The sequence below is a fragment of the Chelonus insularis genome, unplaced genomic scaffold (assembly GCF_013357705.1).
Source record: "Chelonus insularis isolate UGA/USDA-ARS -01 unplaced genomic scaffold, ASM1335770v1 contig_70_pilon, whole genome shotgun sequence".
Taxonomy (NCBI): Eukaryota; Metazoa; Arthropoda; class Insecta; order Hymenoptera; family Braconidae; genus Chelonus; species Chelonus insularis.
The window spans coordinates 881482-902266 of record NW_023276716.1 but is presented as its reverse complement, the minus strand read 5'-3'; the positions used below and the strand labels follow the sequence as shown (position 1 = coordinate 902266).

Below are 20785 nucleotides of genomic sequence, written 5' to 3'. Positions count from 1 at the left end.
TAATTTAATATTAATATTGAAAATATGAGCATTTACAGCGATTTCCTCATTGTGTGACCAAACTAAGTCGAAAATTCGACTCACAATCAGTGCTTTCATTATTATTATCATTTAATGAATTAATCAGTTGACATCAATTCACTTTCGCTTTTCTAATTGGTCACTTTTTGAAATATATACTTCATGATAAAGGAATTTTTTTTTTACAAAACTTTATTATGTGATGAACTTGATTATTAGATACATTTTATTATTGAGGTAGTTTCAATTAATTATCCTGATAAAAACAATAATAAATGAAATTTTTAATGAATAGAAAATACAGATGAAAATGTTTTTTAGTTTAAACATACTTTCGCTATTGCATTTATCTAGAGACATAAAGAAAAAAAAATAATTGTTTACAATGGATATTTTCTAATACGTTGAAGCAATTAGAAATTAACCTCTTGATGATAAAATATACCCGTTGAAATATAATTATGTTGTCATTGAATTAATTTATATTATAAATCATCAAGTTTTTGTCAATATATTAAAAATAGTTCAGCAGATACTCAACTAAAATCTGTTGATTTGTTGAGCACATAGGTTCATGAGATCCTGAGACAGACTTTAAAATATTTTTTAAACTTCAAAGTCTTCAATCACAACTTTGAAGTTGAAATGTAAATTACAAGTACAGCATCATACATATAATCTAAGCCTCATTTATGACTTTAATTTTGTTCTTTCGTCTGCTCAAACAAAGTGGAGGTTAAAAAAGGATCTTATATAAAACTTATTTCAAACCTCGAAAATCCCATAGAAACAATGTTATAAAAATTTATGATGATATTGATGACCAAAATAAGATTTTTAGATCAATTTAAGACATCAAAATCTTCAATGAGGTTGATGATTCCTTAAATGGAATTAAATTACAGACAGCAGTTGGAATAACAAAAGAATTGAAGATGTAATAGTTGAAACTGAACTTTAAATTTAGTCTCGGGATGCTTGAATGGAAGTTTAATGTTGAATATTTAAGGAAAATTTATTTTTATTCATTTTTTAATCTGAAAACTAGTAAATACATTAATTATTAAATAATTGTCATCATTTGCTGTAATTAATAACTTCTAAATCTCAATGAATAAAATATAACTTTCATTCATCCATAAAATTAAAATAATAAACGATTAATAATTGTTTTTATGATCTTTTATTAGATGAGCTTTCATCCCCTATCTGTGCAAACAGCAATATAATTTTACCCCTGCATTGTGTTTATAGGGTTCATACGAGGGATGTTTACCCTCTGGTATTTAATTATGAGTTTTATCTATTGAGTGTGTAGACAAATTCCACTTGTATATTTTTTGACATACTCAATCGATTCCACTCGTAGACAACAAATAATCATCAACATTACCAACAAAAAAAAATATTCCCTCTTCAAATTAAAACTTAAAAAAACTTTTTCACATTCTTTTTTTGGACGAACAGATTTCCTCTATAAGAAGTGTAATAGAGAGTCACATTCCTCAAGACGAAAATGAGACATAATCATTACTTAATGTATGGAGATTGGGACTCTACACGTGGGCCTCACGTGGTTTCCTGCATTGAGTTTTTCCACGTCTCGAATATGAAGACACATATGTGCAATTTCGCAATACAAATGTGTTAAAATCATATGCGTGAATGCAAAAGATGTAAAAAAAAATCTGAAGAAACGGAAATGAATGATTAATGAGAGTAAGATAGAGATACTTTAGCTCATTTATATCAATGCGTTCAACGACCTGTGGTCCATTTTAGTTGAAGATAATAATCACACAAAAAACTCATATCTTATATATAATTTATAGCACTAATCATCAAAACTTTATAGAGTTGATGAATAGCTTATTTTCAATCGTCTGAATAAATTAACAAAGCCCAAAAAAAGGGACAAAATTTTAGTAATTACTAGAGGGTGAGAGGACGCTCAGTAAATCTCTCATGTCGTATCTTCCAGTCACAGCATCTTTTTCCAACTTTCCCTTCTCTCCTCTTCCCACCTCTTTGCCTCTTTCTCTTTTAAACTTTCCTCTTCTGCGTCCGTTTTCTTTATCTTTTAGCATCAGAGTTCCAACTATCCCCTGCCGGCTGTCCAGAACCTGAGAACGATTTATTTTTGAACCCTTGTGAATTTAGTGGTTGGCTACCGTCTTCTTCAAAAATTATCTGTCGTATAGATAATAAAGGAATCAGGAATTAATTATTATTTCTCGAGACTGTTGAATAATGTCTAATTCTTATCAAAAAATTATTAAATATTTGATGGTCGCTTTCATGTGAAATTCTTAGGTAAATACGAATTTTAAAAGTATTGAGATATCTGATAAAAATTGGGGCAATAAAAATTGCTAGTTATACAAACTTTTGTATTTTATCTTTTTTCATGCTGTTTCGTCAAGTTTATGGTTACTTGAGTTATTTTATTTTAAACATTAATAATAATTTATTTTATTACATTTTTAATGCCCAATTCATTAGTTGATGATTCTTTTTTTTTAATATTAATAATTAGAATAATGAAGGCATTATTTTTAATGATTAAATATATTTACAGGAAAATAAATAATAATTTTAAAAAACCACTCAAAAATAACGCTTAAGAATTCTTTCACTTATTTTTAATATTTGCTTTTTTAGTGATAATCAAATTTTTCATTTTTGTATTAAATTTACATTTTTGTGTTAATTAAAGGTGTAAACAAAAGATAGTATGAAATTAATGATGATTAATTATTTTTTAAATAATTAAAATGATTTTAAGAATGGAATAGAAAGTTAAACAAATTTTAAGATGATTATCTCATTGTTTTACCTAATTCTTCAAGTATTTCATAATTCATTACGAAATTTGGGGAAAAAAAAAATACAACAAAAAGTACCTGATTCATAAGGACCGCTCTTAGAGAAGATTCCCGTGTAGAAAAGGTCTTAAGAGTCGATTCTCTGTCATTCCTATCCGCCGCAGGTGGTTATAATATATTCCCATGTTACAAGCAGTCAATTCTAGGCTTATTAACTACCACACTACATTTTTTACAAACAGGAAAATATATTTGCCAAGCTTTCTGCACCTTTGTATAATAAGAGAGTGGTAACATTATGAAATAAATATTGTGATAAAAAATTTTCTGACTATTATAAAATGGTAAACATTTTATCCAATAACAAGACCCATTTATAAACGATAAAAAGATTATAATCTTATGGGATTTATACAATTTCTTTATTTGAAAAAAAGGATTTATTTTTAAAAATAATAAATAGAAAAGTATTTGAATTCAAATAAAATAATTATTATAAATACTATATTTTTATTTTTAAAAAATAATATTAAGATTAATTAGGATTATTTCTTTGAAAATTTTTATAAATTATTAGAAAATAATTCATGGCAACAAAATTAAACATTAAATGACGTTGAAGTAGGTATAAAAAAAACAAGTTAACTTTTTTATTCTTGAAAACATTTCAAATGAAAAATAAACCCTACAAATGATTACCAAAAAATAATCTGTTTAACAGATAAATGAATATGTTATTTTAAAAACTTGTTATACTTTCCAATGATGAACATTGAAAAATAAGTGACAGAGAAAAATGTTCTATTCATTGCACCTCTTAATTGCTACTTTTCCCATCTGGTTCAATTTCTTTCAAGCATTTGACATCTTGACATTTGAATTCCAGATCATTTTCAGGAAACACATGTAGATCAGTAAAAATCATCTCAACTCACAAAGGCCAGATGTTAACACGATGATGAAATTTTCAATAACAATTATTATCTACCAGGAAGTTAATAATATAAGTAAAATATTATTTATTTAACTTCAGCAAAGTCGTAAAATAATCCTGGTAAATAAGTGGAATTCAAATAACCAGCTCTCTCATTACACGGTCGACTAAATTTCTAAAGTAGACTGAACTTAAGTCTTAATCCAATGTAAGTTAATTAATCGGCCAAGTTGTGTAATGAAGCATAAAAGAAAATCTTCTTGGTAAATCATTAAAATATTTCTAAAATAATCATTTTTAAAAGTCGTGGTAATAATACTCTGTTTATTCAACATCTATCATCATAACGTAAGACAAATATGATTAATTTAAACTCGCAATTTCATTTTTACAATCCACGTAGATACACGTGCAAAATAGTCAACTAAATCTTAATAATGAAACATTTTTGTCATTCTTAACAATTTCGATAGTACGTAAAAACAATTGCGATGATTGTACAATAATATTATGCAATAGTATAGCATTAATATATAGTCAAATCATTGGTCAATAAATACTTAATCTTCTTTACATAATTTAAAAACCTGCTATGTAATAATATACACTACTATAAACTAGAGATCATCAGCACTCAGTCATTTATCTCAATAGTTAAATAGTGCACGCATGAGTTCTAAAATATTTGCTTATTTCTAACTAATCATGATCATCAATCTCTTATAATAATTAGGCAACACTATGTACACTTCACTTTTTTTTCTCACTTGTATTCATCACTGATGTCCAGAGTTCAACAATTCAACAGAGTCTAGTATTTTTTCTTCAATCCACTTGTTTGAATCCAGAAGTTTATCCGTTGGTATATTGTAATTTCAGTCATTATAGAAGACTTTCAGGCTCTAGAACCAGTAGAGATCTTTGGAATCTTGGACCTGTGGATCGAGACCTGTAAGACAAATCAAACAAGACAATTAGTGACTCTAAATAAACCACAATTTGGAGTTGGCCAAATGAATAATAAATTTTTTGATTTTTTATTTCATTCTTGAACAAATTCTACCAGTTTACGACCTTCTATAGCTCATCATTTGTAGTTTGTCTCGCTTAGTTTCAATAAAGAGAAAAAAAAATGAAACATCGATGGGATTTTGAGTGATGCGAGGGTGCGTATTTGGTGATGGCACCCGCTGTGAAACATGGGACAGAAAGACGAAGAAATTGGTGGACGTTTTCTTTCTCATGCACATCAGTACGTCACAGGATTGACCAGTTGAGATCTCCATGTACTTTTACAATCTTCTTTTATCTTTGATCTCTGTATGAACAAACCTATATCTCTCAACGAGGTTAACTTAACAGATCATCAATGAAGATTGTCTGGTGTTTAGTGTGCGATTCTCTTCATCAAGAGAATGATTCTCTCATCGATAAGCATTTATTCAATATTCAAGTACCAATAAGTTTATTGAGTCGACATGTCTCCTACTCCTTTTTTCAAACACGTGGCGACGCGTGTATATTTCTAGTCTTTAGATTGATACATCTTATAACGATCATGTGTTATGAATAAAAAATATCTACGCGAATATTTCAGCTTCGATGGATAAATATACCTAGAACATGTTATTAAGCTGATGTATACACGTGTCAACGCGTGCTCTATACCTGCATCAAAGTCAAACGTTCTGTGGAAGTACTGAAACATATGGATGGGAGATTCTATCATAGAGAAGTAGAGTGACAAGAGGAAACGCCAAGTGTTATTTGATAGAAAGTCAGTGATCTGGAAAACTATCAATAAGAGATAACTTAGATTTATATCATTTTTTACGTACTTCAAATGCTCACTACGACACCTTTGTTAGCTGGCTTGGAGCACAAATGTTATTTTTTGATAATAGATGGAGATCTTTAATTATCAATGCTTTACAATAACTACATGTAGATGCATCATCAAAGAGTTAATAAAATTTTTTTGTTAATCCATAAAAAATAATATTATTGAACCTAATTTGTCATTTGATACTCCAAAAAATTATTTTAAAGCTCCAGATCTTTATTTTTATTTTAATTTATTTTATAATAAATATTTTCTTGATGTGAAAATGATCATTAGTCTCTGTAGCATTTAATAGTGATAAAAAAGATCGACATTAGGTTTTAAAACTATCTGTAATATTTTATTAATGCTTTGATGTCATTTAAAATAAATTCTTTTCAAAATAATTTGATTGTTTCACAAGGAAACTTTCCTTATAACAAAATAATTATGAATAATATTTATAAAATTGTTTTAGTTGTATTTTATTCGAGCTATAGCTCATCATTTTTTACTTATTTATTTATTTTATTTAGAAAAAGAAAATATTAATTTTTTTCCAATCAATCAGTTTATAATGAATAAAAGAAAATTTCAGAATCTATTATACTATTGTATATATGTATATAAAATGAAAATGATTCTTTGGGATGTTTGCCAGCCCTATTAATTTTCCCTCCCTTCTCCAACAATTATATAGGGGTTGACTTCGTGACACTGCAAATAGTAGCAATATTGTTCGGGTTAGCCGACATACCATTTACTACCCTCAAGAGAATATAAGATAAATAGCAAACCCTTATAATAGTAGTTTTGTCCAAATGGTCAATGTGTCATATAATGTTTATTTTTGAATTATTACACTTTTCTCTTCGTTTACCCAACACCACTATCATTTTCACGGTTTTCTGGAAAATCTCACGGTGATTATGATCACTCGTAAACGATTAACATGGTGGTCTTTGTTATTATATATATCTACAGATATTCATAAATGGATTGAGGATACAATAATGGCTGTGGATGGTATCTTTGATGCTGAAATGATGATATATATTTTCAAGGAACCTCAAAGTAAAAGACACAAAGCAGAAGATGAGCAGAGGGTTAGGAAATGTAGATATGAACCATCAAAAGCTCAGTTATATTACAGATATAGAAATATTATGCATGGACTTTGATATATGTTTTATGCTAAAGGAAATAATTATTAGAATAAATATTTAGGGAATTTATGCTATTATACTCTCTTCATACCTTTGCATAACTCAAAATGATAAACAATCAACAAGCATTTACCCCCTCATATAATTTGATGGTAAAGAAAATTTTCAAGGGATTAGTGAACATTTTCTTAAATTTTATTTTAAACAATAAAGTCAAACATTTGACATGCTTGTAGAAAATTACTGTGACAAATCTTATTTAGTTGCATCAAATTTTTTTGGAGCAAATAAATCTATATTAGTTCAAGCCTAAGTCACATGAATAATCATTAATTTCAACTGATTACATTCGATTAAGTTCAATGAAATCTAAGGCTACACAATGTTACTACAACCGAATCAAATCAGAGTTGTAATTTTGTTTCAGTTGTTGAGGATCACATTAAATGAAGATATTTGCTCCAAAAAAAAAAATGAATGCTCCAAAATGGTCATTTATATTTGAAACACAAAACTGCAGTTTCATTTGAAGTATGAAATATCCAGTGACTGCTATCAATTGAAATATCTCGAAAAGAGTTGAAAAAAAAAATTGTATCTCTACGATGTCTATTTTTAGAAAAATTCTTCATGTAGTTGAATTAATTAAAATTTTTAAATTGATTAATAATTCAATTTTTCAAATTTAGTCAAAGAATACAAGTACATTTATTTGAAATTTGTCAAGTGTTTAGTCACATTTTTGAATGAAAAACATTTTTTTTAATCAGAATTTTTTAAATTATTTTTTGTTTTTTAGAGCTTTTTTCAATTTTAAAAGGAACTCTTGATGACACACGTTTACTAGATTTGTTCTAATTCACTGATTTTGGTAGTTAAGTTTTGGAAAATTATTTCTAAGTACTTTGCAACTGCTTGTGCTCAAGCAAAATTTCACAAATTTTAAAATCAATTTCTATTGTCACTGAATATAGTAAGTTTAATGATAATAGAATATTGAGTGCTTTATTTTATAATGACCTAACTCTGCAATGAATATTATTTCATGCCAATAGTTTCTACATGGTGTGGTTTTACGAACCAAATAAAGCATCGAGTTCTATTGTTAACGAATTTATAGCTGGTAAAGAATGATCTGGACTCCAGGGATCTGCCGGCATATTCAACATCTTTGAAGTCGAGTCTGCTCGAGAGATCGATGTAGCTGGCCGTGTGCGACCACTCCCTCCATTCGAACTGCTGACCAATCGAGACATTGCTGGTCATCCCCAGATAGATCCCCAGATACCCACACGTTCATTTCCATCCTCTTCTCTTTTCTCTCCGACCTCGCAATAATCTTTCTCCCTTTCTTCCTCTCTCTCTGCTTTTTGATTTCTTCTTTCTCTATCATGTACCCGCGAACTCTGTGGTATTATGTGACGTCAAGACGACGCCATTTTCAAGGCGCGTGCCAGGATACGGTAAAAGACGTGTGATTATGTGGCCACTTTAATATGCACTCACTGTCACATTATTTTTTATTTATGCTTCAGAAAAGTTGGGGTTTATCAATTGGAAGTATTATCTTTTATGGTTCAGAAGAATGTCAAACTATTGTGTTAAGTGGACGACAGTTTTTGCATTTATTCAATAGAATATAATTCATTGGATTTCAAAATTGATGTTGATGAAGATTTTTATTAAAAAAAAAAGAATTTTTTGGTCAATTTAGCAGCTAAAAGTTAATTACTTTTTCAATGCAATAATTTGAATGTAATTACAAGACTAAAGAGCTTTTAAATTAATTGAAAAAAATTTAGGGAATATTATTTTATTACTTTTTTAAAGTATCTTCTTTTACCTCAATTTCTTTTATTATAAAATTATAAAACAGAATGATGAGAAAATGTATTTTAACAAATATTTCTTGATCATCAATGTTTTTTTTAATTTGCAAAATTACGGATAATAATCATCGAATTCATCATGGAAAAAAAATTTAAAAACTTCAAACTGGTATTATAATTGATTTTTGGATTTTCAAAATTGATTTATCAATAATTCATCAAAAAGTTCGAGATTTTTAATTTATCTCAATTAAATAATTGATTGGATAAAAATAAAAATAATTTATAATAATTTTTACTGAAAATAACTATTTAAAAAAATTGCATTCCAGAGCTTAAATTAATATTGAAATAATGTACTGTCAAAAATAAAAATTGTCTGAATTCCCCTGAAAATACTTGTCATTGTTTCATCATTGATTTTCATTAAATAAACTAACTAAGATGTTATAATTGTGCAATAAAATAATGTATTCTGTTTATCCGCCAAAGGTGAGATAAAAAAAAAGTTTTTTGTGTAAAACGAAAGTAAAAAAATCAAATGGAAACGATGTTGGGAAATATAATACGAAGAAAACCGATATTTTCCTCTGCTGCGAAGTAGTAAAAGTACTTTTATGCACCGGCTATACGATCAGGTGAGCCTGGAGCAAGTAGAAAAAGACGTTGACCATCTACAGACTGTCGTTTGGGTCGTCAGCTCGTCTACTATAATTGCAATTTATTTCTCTTAATCGCGCTTAAACGCTTGCCAATTTATACTGTTCGAGTTAATTTACGCAATTATATAATTACACCGAGAGTAAAAGAGAAAGAAGGATGGACGTAGAGTGAAATGAGAGAATATAAGCCACGATTCAAAAGCAACAGCACATGTGTACTTGTGTGCAGTCGAAACGAGTTTAGTGTATTTATTCGACCATTAATTACCTAATGGTAATAACGCCATTTAAAATCGGTATTTAATAACTTGACAATATGTCATGGCTGATTAATAAAAAAAGTCATGTCAATAATTATCCTTCCTTTGATTAATTGACGGAAATACTTATTGAAAGATTTCCTTGGGAATAAAATTTTTTTCATCAGAAAATTGTGAAGCGAATATTAATCAGCACCAGGTGGTGAGTAGAAAGATCGACATTTCCCGAGAGTAAGACACGACGTAATGACTATTACCAAGAATGACAAAGTAGCTCCAGGGATTCATACAGTAGCGCACGCCAGTTGAAATAGTGAACGTTGCTGACATTCCTCTAAGCAAATTCTTTAGAACTCGTTTGGTCGGTCCCGTATCGCGAAACGACTCTCGCGAGCGAATATAGCCACAGAGTCTTCAACCTAAACGGGTGTGTGTTCCGAGCAGCATGAGGACATGTCGATGGTGCAGCAATTTTACGAGTTACTTAAGTGAGGAACAGAGGATGTTGTACATGCAGGGTATGAGGGATACCCATACAATACGAGGCTCCTTTCTGTGGGGCCACAATTGCATCGAGGGAGGAGAGTCCGAGCCAACGAGAGGGTTGAACAAATGGCTGCCATAGGTTGGATCAGTGACACAAGAGGGGTCAGAGACGCAACAAGAGTCTCACTATTGATTTTTGAACCTCACCCGTATATGTCTTCATATATAGCTTTTACATACACGTTATCATACATCCGGAATAAAGTGCATTATTGTTTGCAGTTTTGTTTTGTAATGTCACGTTTGTTGGACATTTTTTTCTTTTATTTCTATTTTTATTCTTTTTCGAATGGGTTTGAATTGATTTAGATCAATTCAGGTGAAGTGGCCATGACTTTTTCTATTTTTTGCTATCACCACTTCACTTGAATTGCATCAGAAATATTTTTTTGTCATGGAGTGAATATTATAATAAGCTAAATTACTGTAATAATGATAAGAAATTGATATGTTTATGGATTATAAGTGAAATAGTTTTCTATAATCAGGATAGTAATGTGATATCTATTGCATGACTATTAATCTATAAATCTATCTTTTTTATTATTTTAAATAAATTTTTCTCATAGTTTTTATTAATCAAATTAAAAATAAATCAGATTATTGAGTTAAAAATGCTTCTAACAACAGATAATTAATCGACATTTAATTGAGATCATTTTTGTGAATTATTAAAAAAAATTTTTCTTGCTTTTATGTTTAACAATTAATTTGTTTGCAAATTGATTTTCTTTTAATCAAAAAATTTTTTTCTATTCATTTTTTTTTTTATTCAAGATTTATTTTTTTTTAACCTGTTATATTTAAATGTATTTTTATATTAATAAATAATAAATAAATAGTTCAATAATTATTGGAGCATTAATTAAATATACTGTTGATTAATAATAAAAACATTATTATAATTAATCTACTAAAAAAGAAAAAAATATTTCTGCAGGTTCTTTACAATCATAAAAAATAAATTATTATGAACAAAACATTTCAAACGCTTTTTATTAAAGAAATAAAGTTGTTAAAATAGTATAGACAACAGCACTGATATTAAAGCATTTAGGATTCGGAGTGAAATGTACCGAAAAGAATGAAAATATTCTTGGCTTAATTAGATCAAGTGATTGCATTCGAAGTGAAAAAAAATAAGCATAGGCGTGCAATATTGCGATGTGCAACAAGATAGGCGTGGTTAGCTTGAAGAGGGCGTGTCTTTGAGTTCCGTGGTTGAAGAGTAGGAGCATTATATAGCAGCTGCATTTTTGAAGAGTAAAGACTGAAGGGACGAAAAGTATAAGAGAAGAAATATAAGGGAGACAGCTTTTACACCCGCACAAACTGACCCAGCATTTACACCAGTATGAATACGTTTTTTTGCTACACACGCCTGCCCATTCGTAAACTTCTCCCTATGTCAAACGAGTTCCGTATCTCCTTTGTCTTTAGCCGGCTTTGCACCCTCGTTTAGCTGTCATCACGTTTGACTATACAGAACGTTGCTGCACGCTATACCGTATGGCACATACATATGTGTATATATTTGAGTCAATGTTTTGGTGGACAACTTTTTCGACCATCTCTTCCTAACCGGTTCCTTCCTAATGCACATGGTGGATACAGGAACACAGCCAAAGAACTTATTGGAATCTACTAAATTAGATATTAAGTTGTTATGAAAATATATAATGAGGGTAATTATGTTATGAGGGTTATATTAAGAATACTCTAGAGGATTCAGTTTGGAGCTTGGCTATTTTTAACTTGGTTTTGATACCTTTTAACTCATAAATATAATCATGAGTCTTTTAATTAAGTTGGAATTGAATTCTTTAATTTCAATAAATTTATTTGATCAATTATTTCTTATTATTTTCTTTGGAATGTGAAGGAAATTATTATTATGAACAGGATATTGAATAAAGTTGTGTCAAATGGAGTATAATATTTCTTTAAGCTTAATAAGCATGAAAAATAGTCCAACTTAAGCCAAACATTGGACCCATATATCCCAAATTAATTTATATTTAATTTTATAAATGTTTTAGAATTTTTTTTTTTAATTTGGAATATTAATATTAAGTGTCATTAAACCGGTGTTTTTAGTTGTATGAGGGTGAGAATAAAATAATACTGTTTTAGAGAAATAAGAAATAAAATTCACCAATCAAACTACTGATGATCCAATACCTCTGTAATATTTCTCAAAAAATACTAGCAGTTATTTTCACTTTTTTATTCATTACCTGGCAATATATAATCTTAATTGAATTGGAATTAATTAACACAACGACCTTCCTTGAAAAAAAAACCAGTAAAGTTCGAATTAATTTCTTGATTCCTTTAAAAGGACATGAAGCTACATTGAGTAATAAATAAATCATTTCAATTCTCAAAAGTGTTGATTTTTCAAGAATCACTAAAAGGTCATTCAGCTGCAGGATCTTATTATACCTTATTTATCCTCATGCCTGAGGTAAAAATACCACCGATAAAGAATATTGATGACACTGTCAGGGTAATTTATATCCATACAGAAAAGTAAGCAGAATTATCTCTGAACAATTAAATCCATCAAGATCCAGGAATCAGTCCGTGGGAGCGTTTGGTTTCCTGTCTTATATAATTCGACGGCTGGCAAAAGAGCATACAGGGAGTATATACCTTTTTGCGAACGTGTCTCGAGCACCTTTGGAGGATCAGAGAGCGAAATGTTTTACGGTTAGCTGGGTCTCATCCTGCAGTCTTTTTGTCGCGCGATCATTTCGGTAGAAGAGCCAAAAGTAAGGAGAAGAAAGAGAGAGAGAGAGAGGAGGACGTTATAGCAAAGGGAAGAGTGCGGTGCTATCGGCCGCGGCCTCCATTAAGCTCTTATTAATTGCGGGGATCTGAGGGACCGCCCGTCTTTCTTGTTCTACCTGCGCGCCATTCTCCCATCGCTACGAACCCATCCTGCCATTCTCCCTCGCTCCTTGAGGAGCAGCCGTGCGAGTACATACTGGTTAGAAGAAGACACATGGATAGTGATGGAGTAAGAAAGCAAAAGACTGCGTTTTCATCTTATAATACCGACGATCTTCCCATCCTTTCTTCGATCATTGTGATCGATTACCAAGCGGCTTTCTTAATATCTCAATGTAGCGATCTCCAAGGGACGATGAGATATTATGAATTTTTTCATCCTGCGGAATATAAGTTTAATGTTGCCGCGTCTAAGACGCCTGACACAGAAAATAAGCAATCCTTATGATGTCGTGTGTGATGATGGGAGACTTTTGTAGGATCAAGGGGATGGCTTTATATAGGAAAAGTGGGGCCAACACCGCCCCACGTATGCGTAGGCTTGCAAATAACATGAAAGATATAGAAAGAAAGAAGACGGATGTATATTATTAATAAAACTCTATCATTATTTATAATCGTTATCTTTATTATAAATATTTATATATCGTTTACAAATAACAATTTTACACATGCAACGACGCGTGAACTAGATTTATCTTTCATACATTACATACATGGGGTTGGTGTTGGCTAGTCTACCCCCTTTCTTTCTTAGTCGTATACATATATTTATACGAACTTTAAGAGAATATTTCACGATTATCACACTAAGAAATTTAATTTCATTCCAACAAAAAAATTATTTTCTTTAAACAATCGCAGTTTATTTATTATTAATAACTATTTAGCAGTTTCTTTTTTAATGATTATATTAAGTTAAAATAACAACATTATTTGCGACTGTTAAAAAAAAATTCATTTTGCTAAGAATTATTTATGTTCTTTGTGCATCAAACTACTTATAAATCAATCAATATATCTAAATTTTAAAACTGTACAAATTGATGTAATCATCTGTTTTCTCATTGATATAATTTTATAGATCCTTTTAGAAAGGTATCAAATCTCCTCGCACATTTTTATCAACACTCTTGACTCTTATTTTTCATTTAATAATTTCAATTTTCTATTAATAGCATACACAAATCACCCTGGACCTTTATCGTGATTTACTTCAGGTCCAATACTCACCGGATAGGGGTGCGTAAGGACCATGATAAGGGGGTGCTGAGGACGCGTCTACGAGGGATTGCGATGGCGTCGCAGACGTCCAATCCTTGTAGGACGCAGCAGCATGTGCGTGATGAGCTGCGTGATGTGACGTATGGTGTCCAAGTCCTCTTGCACCACCAAGCAAAAGTCCTCCATAACTGGCGGCTGCAGCCATATTGTGATGATGATATTCGTGAACAGCTCTACAACATCAGGAGAATTATTAACTCTTGCTAGGAGTAAATGAGATTGGATTGATTGTGAATGATCAACAGCTCTTATCAACTTACCTGTGATGATACTGAGGGTAGTGAGGGTGCCATGGATCTGTTGGATACTCATAAACGTCACTGGGGTGTTGACTGTTCCAAAATGACGGTGGAAAATTCCTCGTAGACATGGGAATATTTTCTGAAAGTTAGAAAAAAGTATCATCATCATCTGATAGCTCATAATCATGGAAGATATTCATAAAGATTTCAATCATTTTAAATAATAATTTGTTTTGGATTAATTCATTATTGAATTTTTATAATACATTGAAAGATTAGTTTGAGTTTATCTTATCAAAACAATTTTTTAATATTATATTTAATTTATCTAAATAGGAATGATGAGAGAAGTGATCATCAACACTCTTGGATATCAAACATTTACATTGAAGCAGTTTTTACTTTGATAATTGGAATAGAATGGAATTTTTATTTAATAAATTATAATAATGAGAGAAAATAATCAGTAAGAAGTTGTTGTAAACAAGGTAAGAAATCTAGGATTCAAAGTAACTGTCTCAACAGGATCAATAAAGTCCATTTAAAATCTTAACTGGATGAAAATTATGACAAGAATTTAATTATTAATTAATATCATGAAATTCTAACATGTAAGTATGATTAATAAAGCTATACTTTTAATGGCATTAAATGGAAAAAGTCAATTAAACATTCCAGAAAACTGTTTTTTTATCAGAACAGACCTTTTTTTACAATTCTACTCCATTTTATTGGTTCAATTCAAATTGGCTCCAAAAAAATTCAAACTATTCTGATTGTATTGCTATTATATTCATGAGTGTGCCATAGCTAATATTGAGAAAAATTATGTCACCTAAAACCGGTGTAAATAACCAGCAGTAACATATAAACAAATATCAAAGTAAGCTCAGCTGTTTCTCCTAAAAGCTCTCCGACAACCCAAACTCACCTTTCACCAGAGACTACACATGTGACGAATGAGTATAACCATCGACATGTGTGTTAAAGAAAGAGGTAACTTGAAAAAAATGTAAAAGACCGATAAAATAATCCCATGGGATCGGTTGGCCGCGATGAGAGCTGAAAAGGGTTAAAGCCTAGAGAGATTGTTTTACAAGGGGCCACTCCGAAGCCAGAAGCTTGTCGCGCGCGTTCCCTCCCACGGATTTTGGGATTCCTATCTTTCCTTATTTCACACGGGGCCATTCCTCTTCCGCCGATATCATCGAACCTGTTTCTTCCTTCGACTCATCGAGCTTTTTCGTTAACATCAAAGCCTACATTTTTATATATCTTTACCTTGTGTTATTTTTTTAATTCGCTTTTTGTTTTAGTTGGGTCCCCTGACGTGGTGACGCATCGGATTTACAGACGACGATATTGTAATTCGCTGAGTAGTCGAAAAGAGAGAGGTAGGGAGAGGATAGCCACCCGCGACACGTCTAAAGAACGAAGAAGCCGGCTCCGCATTGTTTCCCACGGATGGAATGCAGGCACAGGGAGTCTTGGGGATGCTCCAACCGTTTGAAATATGCTTCTCGGACGCGCCGCAACTTGCGAATTGGCTTCCACCGACCATACACACCGGCACATCAGTAGTATAGATCCTCTCACTATGCACCCCTCCACCAGGACTAACTATCGCGTTAAATATTGCGATTTGCTTACGACCAGAAGATGCCAGATAGTCGTCTCTCCGCCTTTACTTTCATTATATTCCTTTTTTCTTTGTTTTTTTTTTCTTATTCTGCGTGTCCTCTTCTTCACCCTCCTCTTCTTCCTCCTCTAGTATCTCTATCTTTTCTCTCTTATTCCCCAACAAGCATATCTTTGCCTTTCCCTCTCCTTTCTCTCGCGATCTCTGTCGAGGCCGCAGTCGACAACTGTCCTTTATTTATTAACGCAATTAAAGAAACAGAGTGTCGGTCTCCAGGCGGCTTTCTTCTGTGTACCAGGCACCGAAGTCTCGCGCAAACCAAGAGAGGACAGCACAACATGCAGCCATCAGGCGGATATATGCAAAGAAAGAAGAAAATACTTGGTGAAAACCAACAGACTAACCTGATCCACCAGCGATTGACGTTTACATCCAGAGACCCCTTCACCAAGGTCAACCACAACAGATGTCTCCCGATAAGGATAACTACTCTCCCTGATTAATTCAAATTCACATTCACGCCCTTTAATGACGTCTATTGATTTCCTACATTTTTTCAACTTTATTTCCTGGCAATTGGATTTAATTGGCGCCATTTATTCCAGGTGGGTTCAGTAAGCTTTTTTCTTCCTCCTTTTTCTTTCATTTAACTTGCAAAAATTTATCCCTGTATTGAACGCCATATTTACATTCAGCCAGATTGCTAGACACATCGGATTCATCATTCATGACGTTCTTTGGCATGGATCCAGAAGATAGCTATTATAAAGATGTCGAGAGTGTTCATGCATACTGGTACACGAGGTCTTGGTCTTTTTGCTTTGTGGTGTGGAAGCGATTCGTCAAAACGTAAACTCGCAACGCGAAATTGATGTCACAGCACGACTGGATGGCTTGTTATTCCGATTTAGAGCGTTGTTCCGCGTGTCACGGTGTCTTTGAAGAGTGCACGCACTGCCGTCGCGACGTATTCCCGGGTGTCAAGTAATTGCAGCTTCTGTCGTTCGCTAGGTTTACTTCTCTCCTCCTTGTCTGTTGTAGTGTGTTGTAAAGGCGTTAATTTGACGTTACAGAGCAGAACGACATGCTCAATTTATTTACTCTAACTTTATTATTGTTTTGATGCTGATGATGCTCTAATGTGCTTCATGAATATGATGGTTTATAGAACAAGGAAGAAAATGGAGAAGAGAGGAATATACCACCCAGGAGTATTTTGGGTATTCTCAATTGAGCTTAACATCTTGTAGCTTGTAATATCGTCTTTTTGTCGATATGGATGAAATGAAATTGCATTAATTTTGTTACTTTGGCTGATAAAAGTAAATTTATTGGACTCTGCAGAACTTATGTTTAGATTGAGTAATTGGGGAGGTTGAGGCGAGACAGAAGTTTGTTAATTTACAGAGAAATTAATTGTTTAATTTTATTTGAGTGGAATCTAAAAATACTTTTAATCTATAAAATCTATAATAGATAGATAGAATAATCTTTGGAATAAAATTAAATTTCTGTTTTATAAGTTTAAAATGGTGATGTTTTGAAAGGCTCTTTTTCTCGTAAATGTTTCTTTTTAGTATTAAAAAGAGATCTTTAATTATCAAGTAATTTATTTCTTATATTAATGATTTAATTTTTTTAATATAATCCATCTAATTATCACCAAAATTTATTATTTTTGAAAATTTCAAATTGAACTTTGATCAACTTTTTCATTGTTTTGAGTGTAAAAATGTCTAAATAAATATCTTTGTGACTAAAAATACAGTGGAAAAGAAAATGAGTATTAATGATGAATCATTATTCTATTTAAATTACATGGGATTCTTTTTTTTACATACTTCACACTTCTAACACCAATGAAAATTAAATTTTATCAATTGTTCTAGTATATTAAAAGCACAATATTTTAAAGTAGATTCAAATTTAGAGAAATTCTTTTAACATTATGCAAATGAAGCCCGGATTTATTTTTCCTGAATGTTTATCAAATCATTAATAATTCAACAAAACAAATAATTGCCAACAATTATTCAGAAAAAGAATTTTACTGTGCAAATTAATTTTTTATTCCTAGACTTCACTCGTGAAAAAGAATAAACGTCACTTAAAAAGAAAGCTGACTGTAAAAATGAAAGAGAAATAAGTTAAGGAAAAAGAAGAGAATGTTCTGGATAATAAATAATTGTCATATCCTTAGTAAAATAAATAATGACTCTTAACAATTAATCGTAGGCCAAGATTAAAGCTCGTACTTGAAATGACTCTCTCGTGACTCTGAGATATTAGTGGTTAAATGTTAACACTAGCATATTTCTCGATTTACCCAACTAGATATATTTACGTAAAATCCACAAAACGTCAACGCTTTAGTTTATTTATTACTTTAATTCACAGTCATATCCATCGGTCAATCTTTTAGTGTAATGTTCCAGCAATATTTCTCCTTGAGAACTAGCGATGAAAACGTTCATGTGCATAAGAATTTATCTAGACGACTTACAAACATATCAGCACACACTTCTTCTGCAGCCATGAGGAAATTCTTTGTTAAATCTCTTTGATGTTTTCATCGATCGTTCGAGGGTCTCATTATTTCCGGAGGCGAATACGAGGCCGTGCATGGGTCTTGACAGTTCTCCAACCCTGTATGTACGTTACACTCTCAACATTCCACAAGCTAAAACCGTCCTCCTCCTCATTCTCTTCCACACCACTTTGTGGCTTGCGAGAGACGAGAAGCTCTTAATTTACCGCCGCTGCGTGCACGGGAAAAGAACCAGCAAAAGGAGGAAGCAATGAGAAAAAAGAAGGATAAAGTGAGAGAGAAAAATCGAGCAGCGCAAGAAGAATAAGAGGCACGTAACAATTAGGTCGTGTTGTCTTGAATTCTAAGCAGGATAGTGAACCGATCTTGAGTTGCGGCCGGATAAATGCAGCCTTTAACGATACCGATATAGCCGCAATGCTGATCGCCTGCCAAACCCCCTTACAACACCCGCTTATTTCGTTTTTTCTTCTTTCTGCTTCTCTTCTTCTGTTGCTGCTTCTACGACTTTTCATTGTCTTCTTTGTACACCCCACCCTCTTTTCAATATCCACCCGGGATTTAACTCTCCAAGCACGATGCCGAAACAATTGTTAGGAGCTTGTTAGTGTTGTCAAAGCTAATGGCACACTTTATTACCATTCACTAAATGTCCAAAGTTGCTTTTAAAAATGATCCGAATGCTTTATTATCTTGTCTCTTAATTTACAACTAACCTTTGACTTTGTCATGTGCCAAAGCACGTTGGAAATGTTCCTCTACTTCAGTAGCCGCATCTCCCCGGTAATGTGTAAAGACTACACAATTTGCGTTGACGTATTGTGCCCGACTTTCACCATCATCCGAGTCGTCAGCTGTACCTGCACCCACACCTGAGGAGAATGAAACTAGTCATTTTGACCATGAGAGCATTAAAAAAAACTTGATAGGTGACATTAGGGTGGTGATGGATAATAAATTTACCATCTGTCGATCGGTCATCGTCTAGGGTTCTTGAAGATTGGGATGTAGCTGCTAATGGTGCTCTTGATTGTGGGGTTGGTCTAGGTGATGCTGGACTAGGTGCAGACCCTACTGATCCTGCACTACTGGGCTGACCTTGTGGGACACTTCCACTTGCTGCACACAACTCTATGCCGGCTGCTTCAAGGGATCGTTGATGAACATTTAACTGAAAAAATTCAACATTTTTATTCATCATCAAGAATTTATGTAACCTTTAATTGGAAATTAATTAAATTTATTAGTTTGTAAAAACACAAGGTTCATAGTTTGAATTAAAGATAAAAATCTTCCAAATGAAATTGGAATTGAAGCATAATTTATTTTATGAGAATTAGTTTTGAAAAATATTTTGGTCTTGCAGTTGAATAAATTTTTTGAACCTCAATAAGTAATTGCAGTAAGAAAGAGTATCAAACTTAGTAAAGGAAAACTCTGATCTTACTTTTTTTTATGATTCATTAAAATCCTAAAAATAATTTAAAAAATGATTTTGTTTAGGAATTAATTTAATTTTTTTTTTTAATGATTAATTATCTTTTATAGATGAAAATCCAATATTTTCACACAATAAACAACACAAGAAAATGTTTCTTTTATTGGATCTTATCTCTTCTTCACGAAGAATGCACATCTGGCCAAGCAAAATAAGCCATTAGATGTTATATTCCTAAACATTATACTAGTTGTCCATTGTGGATCAGAATGTGCAAACCACGATTATCTCAAAGAACAATGGAATTTATCACTACAATTGACGAAAAATTCACAACAACATAATCCCAACATCTAACATACATAAATCCCTCATTTTTTATCCTCCAAATTTTAATATACTTAATGACTGTTACGAAAGCTTCAAATATGTATCACTAATTTAGCAAATGAGATGTTGGAATTATTTGAAAACTCTGAATTGAATGAGAAAAAAAGAACACCAAACATTCATTAGAATCTCAAGATTGTTTTGACCAAATTCCTGAATGATTTAGTGTCTTTCCACACGCAGTAGAAAAGCAATTTCAAGTGTTATAAGCGCAACTGATGCTTGTGAATTCTTAGGAAAAACGATCAATGTGATGATCACGATGTTCAAGTCACGTCCGAGCATCCATCTTCATTGGAACGTAGAAACGAGTGGTTGTGGTGACTATAACGGAAGAGATAAAGGGACCAAAGGAGATGGAGAGTTTCATCGAACGCATAGTTACG

General features: G+C 31.8%; 1 protein-coding gene across 2 annotated transcripts in view; it reads right to left on the bottom strand.

The window, feature by feature from the left end:
- Nucleotides 1–4184: 4184 nt before the first annotated feature.
- vg (vestigial) overlaps nucleotides 4185–20785 on the bottom strand; it is a 56863-nt gene continuing 40262 nt past the window's right edge. Inside the window, exons 2-6 of one of the 2 annotated variants that reach the window (XM_035089733.1) lie at nucleotides 19535–19742; nucleotides 19288–19458; nucleotides 14403–14523; nucleotides 14092–14315; nucleotides 4185–4729 (exon numbers count right to left, since the gene is read on the bottom strand). In XM_035089733.1, coding sequence (XP_034945624.1) covers nucleotides 4683–4729; nucleotides 14092–14315; nucleotides 14403–14523; nucleotides 19288–19458; nucleotides 19535–19742 — 771 coding nt within the window. In that variant the 3' untranslated portion in view covers nucleotides 4185–4682. The remainder of the gene's footprint in view (nucleotides 4730–14091; nucleotides 14316–14402; nucleotides 14524–19287; nucleotides 19459–19534; nucleotides 19743–20785) is intronic. The other variant, XM_035089734.1, reaches the window with a different exon arrangement.